Source organism: Primulina tabacum, chromosome 8 (assembly GCF_025594145.1).
Source record: "Primulina tabacum isolate GXHZ01 chromosome 8, ASM2559414v2, whole genome shotgun sequence".
Classification (NCBI taxonomy): Eukaryota; Viridiplantae; Streptophyta; class Magnoliopsida; order Lamiales; family Gesneriaceae; genus Primulina; species Primulina tabacum.
Window position 1 is genome coordinate 9,174,085 of NC_134557.1, and position 9,353 is coordinate 9,183,437.

General features: G+C 34.2%; 1 protein-coding gene across 3 annotated transcripts; it reads right to left on the reverse strand.

Annotated features, from left to right (window-relative positions):
* Window positions 1-4,441: 4,441 nt before the first annotated feature.
* LOC142553634 (uncharacterized) lies at window positions 4,442-7,655 on the reverse strand. 3 transcript variants are annotated; one of them, XM_075664025.1, is made up of 14 exons: window positions 7,358-7,655; window positions 7,067-7,164; window positions 6,907-6,989; window positions 6,667-6,793; window positions 6,468-6,531; window positions 6,266-6,363; window positions 6,101-6,185; window positions 5,807-5,930; window positions 5,508-5,609; window positions 5,353-5,417; window positions 5,191-5,272; window positions 4,951-5,030; window positions 4,765-4,874; window positions 4,442-4,694 (listed from the first exon to the last, which is right to left on the reverse strand). In XM_075664025.1, exons 1-13 carry the CDS (start codon window positions 7,600-7,602, stop codon window positions 4,817-4,819), a joined length of 1,311 nt encoding a protein of 436 aa, XP_075520140.1. In that variant the 5' UTR covers window positions 7,603-7,655; the 3' UTR covers window positions 4,442-4,694; window positions 4,765-4,816. The 3 variants fall into 3 exon arrangements, with proteins under 3 accessions (XP_075520140.1, XP_075520139.1, XP_075520138.1); XM_075664024.1 differs by having other exon boundaries at window positions 4,442-4,686; window positions 4,749-4,874; XM_075664023.1 differs by having other exon boundaries at window positions 4,443-4,701.
* Between the last annotated feature and the right edge of the window lie 1,698 nt (window positions 7,656-9,353).

Consider the following 9,353-nt stretch of genomic DNA (forward strand, 5'->3'; position numbering starts at 1 on the left):
ATTCGTTGGCGTAATCTATCCATTTCAAGGGCTATTGTTTGGGAAGCCTCTAGTTTGTTCTTGGTCATTTCGTGCTGTTTTTTTCTGAGTAAGATAATAAGCAAATCTTTGCACGTCAGCCTGAAGATGGTCTTTGATATCTTCTAGTTCTTGTTTTTCCTTCTTCAAGTTTTCATATACCAAGTCTTTGGCTAACAATTGATCGTGATATTTTTGTTGTTCCTCGTAAAGTTGCGCTCTAAGATGTGTCCATCGCAATTTCGTGGTCGCTAAGGGAGAGTTCACGCATACGTTTGGGTATTTCAGCACGAGTACGGGGAGCCATTTCCTGAAATAAAACAAATAGAAAGGCTTAGAACAAGGAGTTATGATATTCACGATTATTACCAAAAACGGCAAAACGTGATTTTGAATGCTTCAACAATAGAATTTTGCGATTTTCAGATGTCACGATAAGAAAAGTGAATATTGTTCATTGGTAGGAAGTCGCTAGGGTCTTGCCAAAAACTGACTTTGTGAAATTTCCTATGGAAATTTCCCAGCCAGATTATGAACCTGGAGGGCTTTGATACCACTTAAATGTCACGTCCCGATACCGGGGTGAGTTGACATCCGGCGTTGTTTTAGAATTATTCAATCGTAATTCAACAAGCCTCGTAGTACAGTGTACAACCAAACCAGTCTTTTTCATAAAACATACATTGTCTTTACAACGTAATCAACTTAACAAACGAGTACGGAAGCGAACAACGTAAAAATAAAAGATAGCCAAATTTCAAAGTATGTCTTGATCAACTGAAACCTTGTTACCATCCCCAGAAATGCATTTGCTCTTCTTCTTCAACTTGTTTTTCATTCTTATCTGGGAGTTAGAGGTGTAAGGGTGAGTATTTTGTGAAATACTCAGCAAGTGGGGGCCGATCGATCATAATAACACAAGGATATCCATATATAGATCTTAACAATTCGAAATTTGCCGTGTCTCAACAAACGTCGGGACAATAATTAGATAAAATGATAGACATGACATAACTTATATATATTTATGTAAACATTAAATGAATTTCATGTCACAATAATAATTCATAACAAAAGTCAAGACATGATATTAACAATGAGAAAACATAACTTATCATATGCATATAGACATATATATTATTCGTATTACACTGTTATTTCATCTTATTATCCATGGTGTTACTAATCAGTCCCCTATATGTAATTCCTCTAAGAGATGAGGCCATATATCGGTTATTATTATCCACCGCATCAGGGCCATAAACTTGTCATATCTTATTATGTTTTAGGAAAATTTTCCTTTTTTACCATTTCTAACTTGAATCATAACAGTGCCTTTAAACATAATTCTTAGAATACACCAAATTGGTGTTTAAGAACATATATTAGAATATAACATGAAACGAAGACAACATAATTTTGAAACGAAAGGAACATGCACTTGAAATTGATTTAAACATGCTTAACAATTTATCGAAACGAAATATTCATATATCAAATCGAAGGAATATATCATGTCGATCGAATTTTCGAAAACATACTTAAATACTTTAAAACATAAGCCCATTTACTGAAAGGTGCTCTTAAATTATGGAAGAAACAAGCTGGAAGTTAACGTCCGAAAATCCGTAAGATTGCTAAATTCGCTTGAATTCCGAGCAGTATTCTTGCAGATACGTTTCCCAGAAATTGAACTGTTGGATGATGCTGAAATTTGGATATGATGTTTATAGAACATTTGAAAGTGTATTATGAACGGTGGAGATCGGATTCTGAGGTCGGGAGTGATGGGACGAATTTCCAGAAATATAACAAAATTCTTGCTACTAAATTTCACTTCAAGAAAGGTTGATGGTTTCAAACCTCAAGCTTGCTCTAAATGGAGAGGTTTTGGTGTGATTTCCCTCAAACTCAATACATCTATTTATAGGCAAAATTTGAAAACAATTTCCACAATTTGATGCATACTTTAATATATTTTATTTATTTTAGTCAAAAGTTGGGCACATTTGATTTTCAATGTTTTGCACTCATGTTTTGTCAATGTTTTGCACTTCATAATAGATAATAATAATAATAATAATAATAATAATAGCCATAATAATAGTAATAATATTCATAATTCTTACATATGATAATTCAGAAACAATTCAGAAATTTTTACATTATGTGCATTTTGTTAATTCTATAATTTTTGTAAAGAAATTTCTTGAAATTTCCATCCGGTTTTGCCCTTTTTTCAAATTTTAAATATGATTGTAATGGGAATTTGATCTCCAGAAAACCGTTATGTCCGGCAAATTTGTAGGCAGTGGCCCGAGATTTTTATAAACTAGAAAACCTAGTGAACTCTTCTTTTATTCATGAGCCCAAAAACAGCGTGCATGGTCGTGAAAAGTAGACATCAAATCAACTCTTAAATCATTCAAAAATTTATATGATATAACTTTGTTCTTCATAAAAGTTCATAATAAATCGTATACTAGTCAAAAACTTTTGAAATTTGGACTCAAAGTCTAAAATTAGTGCAGTAATTTTGGCGAAAGCCAAATTTAAAAAAACGAATTGGCGTGTGTGTAAGGCGGAACAAGGTGCATTCCGACGACCACATGTGGCCAGGATATTAAGGTAGAATCGTCGTGACACTTTCTACAACTTTTGTGTTGAATGTGTTTCGAAAATTCCAAGCGATCATGCCCAGATTATATTTTTCCAAAATGGTTTTCAAAGTTATCATGTTGCCGGAAATGGCTATTGCCGGTGACATTTTAGGTGATCACCCGACACTTATGTAAACTAGATAACATAATAAAAAAATCTTTTTGTTCTATATAAATATAAAAAAACATTATGTGATGCTATGAAATAAAATCATGAACATTCAACCTGTAGATGAAAGTTTTTGGAGTATATTCCTTATTATCCTGCTTGTTTATCGAACTTTTCGTCGCTTTTGGTAGATGATCTTGCTACACCTCTAACACAAATGGTCTTCTAGGTACGAGATGATTGATGTATATTTTTGAGAATTTTTAGATAAGGATTTGAGTTTTTTGGATGATTTTCTTCCCTAACTAACTTCATTTCACTTATTGTCACTCCATCACCCCACTTTTCGGGTACTAAATACACGAAATTATCATTGTTTTTTTATAGTTTGGAGTGTTTAAATAGGCAAATTTGCATGTTAAGGAATTTCTTTTTAGTGTCTGGTGTCTTAAAGAGAATTATTATTTTTATTTATTTATTTGATATATTCATAAAAAGGATTGAATTTCTTACACATACCTACATGGGTGTTAGAAGAACAGATTGTTCGACAATACAGAGAAGATAACCACTTTTTTCCTCGTTATAATTCTTACTTTCATGATGATAATTTGATGATGCGGACAACACAAAAATTCTTGTGAGACGATCTCACAGATCAATTTTGTGGGTAGAATCTCTTATTTGGGTCATCCATGAAAAAGTATTACTTTTTATGCTAAGAGTAATAATACTTTTTATTGTGAATATCGGTAGGCTTGACCCGTCTCACAGATAAAAATTTGTGAGGCCGTCTCATACTCTGCGGAGAAATATATAAATTACAAAGAAATTTGAGGATTTACGAGGACTAAGAAGAATATCAGGGTTGAAAATGCTTCTCTCTTTTTTAAATTATTGCAACTCATTTGAAGTATGAGAACTGAATGATTCCAGTGAGAAGAACTGGTTTCTGCTTCCTCTGGATAACTTGCAGACAGAGAGTGGCTTAAGTGTCGATGGGTAAATAAATTGACGGCTAAAAGAGGCAGGCCCAAAATTTTAATTTCATCACGTTTTCTAAAACATATCGTTACGAGGCAACTTGCCCATCCTCTGAGGATTGATCATCTTGGATGCTTGCAAGGAAAAATTATATGTCATCGATCAGTGTTCTAAAAAGCATTAGTCAGACGGCCATCAAACCGCCGATTTTTCTTTTTTGCATAAATATCTAATTGTTTATTTTCTAAATATTTCTCCAATACTTCCTCTTTATTGGATTCAAAATCAAAATCAATGTCATATTCCTCTTCTCAAGCTGATATAAATTGATTGAAAAATATGACAAACGATCTCTTTTTAAAAAAATATTAAATTATATATATTAAGTATGTGGTTGCTTAAAGGGCCACTAGGTAGCTTATGAGACCGATTTTTTTAACGGCGCAAAGAGCTATCGTTTTTTTAAAAATTGAGACGGTGGGCGACCCCCCGCCGCCTTTTAGAACATTGCTATTGATGCTAAGAAGTCCACCAAGGATAAAGTTTCAACTGTTTTTCCTTTGTGAGATTTCTTGGTACTAGATTGAAACATGCAGATTTTCTATTCTACTGATGATCAAGCTCATTTTCACACCAAAAAAAAAAAAAAAAACTGAAAAGATTGCGGGTGTAACATCTTCTAATATTATTAATTAAATATTTGTAGGTAAACTCAACAATTGACAGATATCCAATCAGGATAACAACTAAAGTTTTGCCAAGTATTGTACAATATTTGAAAAGTGTTTTAGTATTTAAAGTGTTACAATAATAAAATAGAGATGTTAGTAATACAAAACGAGTTGATTCGAATCAGCAGGCGTTGTTTGATACGGGTAAAGCATGACTGCAGTTGCTACTGCATGATAATTGACTCTGAGTACCTGATAGCTAAAAATGTGTTCGGATTAGCATTCTGAGGACTCACTCAAAAGGACCAAACATTAAGTTTACCTCTATATCTGTGCGGTGAAACCAGACACGGTGACATAAGTTTCATAGGACATCAGTCGTAAATTCCAAAACCAAGCTCTTTGGGATCTGTTTCAACCATCCATGGAGCCCTGTGAAATGACTAGATAATTAAGCAAAGCTAGAAATGTGCAGCAGAAGTTCAAGACTGCTAGAAAAAGTTCCTACTTATTCATCACAAAATTGACGGTCCCTTGTGCAGCACGATTGAGAAGAGTTTTCCTTGCCTCAACTGCGATCCCTTCGGGCTAGAATCAGACGAAGAAGCTTTGATCAAGTAAAGTCCATGCCAAGGTCACAACCCCCTTGGGCCAGAAAAATGGGACTTTTGCACACAATTTTCTGAAAATGAAAGTTTTTCCCCATCCCCTTCTAAATTCTAGTTCTACCCCAGTTACCAGAATGTACCTCTTCGGGAAACCAAACTCCAGGCCGAGTGCTGCCCTCAAGAATGGCTAGGACAAAGGCAGCTGTCGAAAATCCCACTGACCTGAAGTCACCAAGACACAATAAAAACATAACCATTTGCAAACCTTGCAAATGGTTAAAAAAATAATGAAAAATTATTACACAGATAGTTTCCTGTGGCTGAATATCCCGATTCTGTGATATCCCTTCGAGCACTCCAAATCAACCTGTTAATATTGAAAGGGGGAAAATATGTAAAAAAAATAATATGGAACAAACTTGAAACAAGATGAGATATAACAGAAAAGTAAGCATACTCGCATCGACACCTTCTCTCCAGCAAATGCATCTACTGCCCTCACTAAAGGGTCGAATAGTTGAACTAATTGCTGGACCTTACTTTTGTCTCTCAGGGATTCCTGTAGATTTTACACATCTTGAATAAATGTATTCAATTTAGATTAACTTACCTCGATAACATTACTCACAAAAACTATTGAAAGTTTAAGTCAAATATCATATGCCATTTGGGAAGCAAACTTATCACGACTAATAAAGGTATAATTTTCCATCAACCCGTAGTAACAGCTCAATTTTCAGGATTTAATAAACATACAGGTGGAAGTAAATTTGTCATGGCTACCATTCCCCAATTCCAGAAGAAAGGCGAAGTTCCAAACCGTGCGCTAACAGTTGGAACTCCGAGGACCTCGTGAATACTCCTCACCTCAGGTAAATGCCTGAGAGAAAAAGATTTTTTAAGGTACTAATGAAGGTCGCTTCATGCCATATTTTTGTAGAAAATCAATAAAATAGCATGCATTCTAAAACGATAAGAGTATATTAATTTCCTAAATATGCTTCATCGGTGGTGGTTGTGGTTAAAAAATTTGATTTTCGAAAAACTTACAAGAGAAAAACATCCTTCTTTCCGATTCCAAGCCCAAAATTGATGTTGAGCATCCCACTGTAAGGTTTTAGTTTGACCTTCTCTCCTGTCAATTAAATTCCTACAATCAGTTAAAAATCTAAATGTATAAATGACGAAGACAAGAACTCACATTCGATCATCAACCTTTGTTATATGCAATAACCTCCTCTCCCAGAAGTAAAAAGCTAGTAGACAATATAGTCGGGCCAGCACCCCCGGAGCCAGCTGTGTAGTAGTAGAACCTAACAACAAGAATTCCCATTGCATGACTTTACCAAAAATAACGAAAATGAAATGATTTTACGAAATTTGAAGGATATAATTGTAGGTCCATGAAAAGAGTTACCTTAGCTTCTCTGGCTCAACTTCGGTTTCGAATTTTGATGCACGGACTAGCTCCGCAGCCATAACTAAGGAAAACGAAAAGCAGAAAGCATTAGAAAAATAAAATGGGATGGAAGCCTAGATCATACAGGAAAACTAGCAATATATGAAGATTTCTACGTTTCAAATAAGGTATCTATACAAGGAAAACATGACAGAACTGTTGCTCACTCCCGGGTAGATTCCTCCGGTTACTATAGCTGGTATATTTGCATTCACTGCCTTCTTCATGTATGATTTTGCACGCCATGCATAGCTTGTGTCATCACACACATCAAGATATGCTGTCTATTTTCTCCCAAGATAATGATAAGAAGTTAATAACTGAAGTATGAATAAAATTTCCTCATGGAAGAACTCAGGATTCCGAAACTACAGATATTTTCATTACCTTTCCTCACCTTGTTCCGAACTGCAGCTTCAAGAACAGCGCAATTTTGTGCCTGCTGAAAGGGCCCAGCAGTGTGCAGAACAAGATCAACGTCTGTAACCACGGAGAAACGATTACGAAAAGCTACTCAATTGCAATTATCCAATATACGAGTATCAAGAACCACACACCCTTTAAAGCTGCATCCAACGAATTGCTGTCATTGATGTCGACTTCACAAAACTCCGAGCCGTCGCCTAGTTTCGACACCATTGCAGCACCTTTGTCCCTGACAAGGAACCCAATTTTCAAGAACGGACTATAGCTGCGGGACATCTCAAGAATATAAACTTTATACCCAAGAAAAATAACAGATTCTCCATTTCTCTTATATAGCACATACAAAAAAGTTAATTGAATCCCAAACAGTTGGGCACAGTTAGGAAGTGACCCAAAACTTCTTCTTGAGCTCAGAAATCTACCTGTTCCGACCACCTATGACAATGCGAAGATCCGGACATAATTTAGACAAAGAAAGGGCAGTTGAACCTCCCACTCTTCCGGTTCCTCCAAGTATCAAAATTCTTGAATTCTTGACTTTCTCCGGAAGTTCGACTCTCTCGATTACGCCAACGCCACTTTTTCGTTGCCCGCTTTCTTTTGCGAAGGCCATTGTAAGATTTCTGCTGACGCCGCCGGTGTTCAATTGCGTGAAGTATCTTGCCATGTTTCTCTCACAAACTCTTCTCTGCTTTCTTCCATAAGATTATCGTTGGCTCCAACTAGAGACGTGCCACGTGTGCGGATATTACTGGTGTTAGTTTTTTACGGATAGTAGAATATATCAAGTAAGACATTAATTTTATAATCACCCAAACCCGATAATTTAAACTTTTATTATACGAAATTTGTAATATTATTATTATCAAATATCATATTGTGAAATAGTTTAATGTTTGTTTACATTTGATATTTTTCTATTCATAATATCTAGTTTAGAAATTTTAAATTATGTTTACAAATAATTGAAATATTTTAATTGAAAAACATTAGAATTAAAAATCGATCATCCAAACCAAATCAAACCGTAAAATAGATTTGATCAGGTTTTCAATTTTATAGAAAATGTGGAATTGATTTGGTTCGAGTTTTTGCTGCAAGACCCTATACTTTCTATTTAAAATTTCACAAAAAATTTGTGAGATAGATTTCTTTTTTGGTTAATTCATAAAAAAATATTATTTTTATGTTAAAATTGTTACTTTTTATCGTAAATATTGTCAAGATTGATCTGTCTCACAAATAGAGATGGCAATGAGACGGGACGAGGGCGGGTTAGTCATCCTCATTCTCAAATTACATCCTCACCTCAATATCTGCCCCAAACTACTTCGGGGGTTTTAAAAAATCCTCAAACTCGAATCTAAATCCGAAAAAATAAAAGATTCTCGTCTCCGTTTTGAATTTTCCTTACAGGGTCCAAACCCCGTGGGAAAAATTTGAAATTTCCTCTAAATTACATGGGCCTAGAGCCACATACTCGCTCTTTCTCTCCAAACGGCCCACGGGCTCTCTTTAATATACGCGTCTTAATAAAAATATACACAAGGTCAACAAAAACATTTTCATCCTAGAAATAGCTCTATCCACTGTACTATAATTAATCAACAAATATTATAGATGAAAAATAGCGTTCTATCAAATATATATAAATATATATATAAATATTATGTGTGTGTATATATATATATATATACACCGGAAAACTCATGTGAAATTGTGTCATGGGTCAATGCAATTAGACGATCTGATTCATGAAAAAAAAACCTATTATACATGAGTCATGACTTCAGATAAATCAATATTTATTGACCCTCGTAACAAGTTGTTTGAAAAAGTCGTGTAAAAATAATAAATAATTTAAAAAAAAAAGTCTCCCACCACACCTTACTTTAATAGTGTGTGTGTATTTGGATTTAACCTTTTACAAGAAAATGACAATGGGGGGCACCAGTACTTAAATAGGTGGCAAAGATTTGAGGTACGCTCAGCCGTCCTAAACCAATTATTGGAGCACCCACCTCCACAAAACCATATTGGGTTTGACTCACTTTTGTGAGTTTAAAAGCCTGTTTATTAATTATTATATTATTTATGACCCATCAATCCATTGATTGATTGATTGATTATACTCTTGACGAACATAGTTTGGTACACGTGATAGGATAAATATGTGATATATAATATAAGGATAAGTTAATGATAAATAAAATGTAGGATATTATATTTAATATTTGGTATGATTTTAATAAGAGTTATTAAATTTATATATTAGATTGTAATGACAAAATTAACCTTATCATAATAAATTTTATAATTTCAAAGTTGTTGCTTGAGTTCATATTTTTTATCTGTTCAAGCGCCGATAGTGCTTGCATGATTTATTTATTTGTACCTAATTTTATATATTATATAATA

Bases quoted from the DNA above. Each gene is read 5' to 3' on its own strand.
- LOC142553634 (XM_075664025.1), bottom strand. From the start codon at position 7,602: ATGGCAAGATACTTCACGCAATTGAACACCGGCGGCGTCAGCAGAAAT. The intron at 6,364-6,467 runs GTAACTCTTTTC...TCTTGTTGTTAG, and splicing joins GTTGAGCCAGAGAAGCTAAG to GTTCTACTACTACACAGCTG. The intron at 5,610-5,806 runs GTATGTTTATTA...TAAAATCTACAG, and splicing joins TGACAAATTTACTTCCACCT to GAATCCCTGAGAGACAAAAG.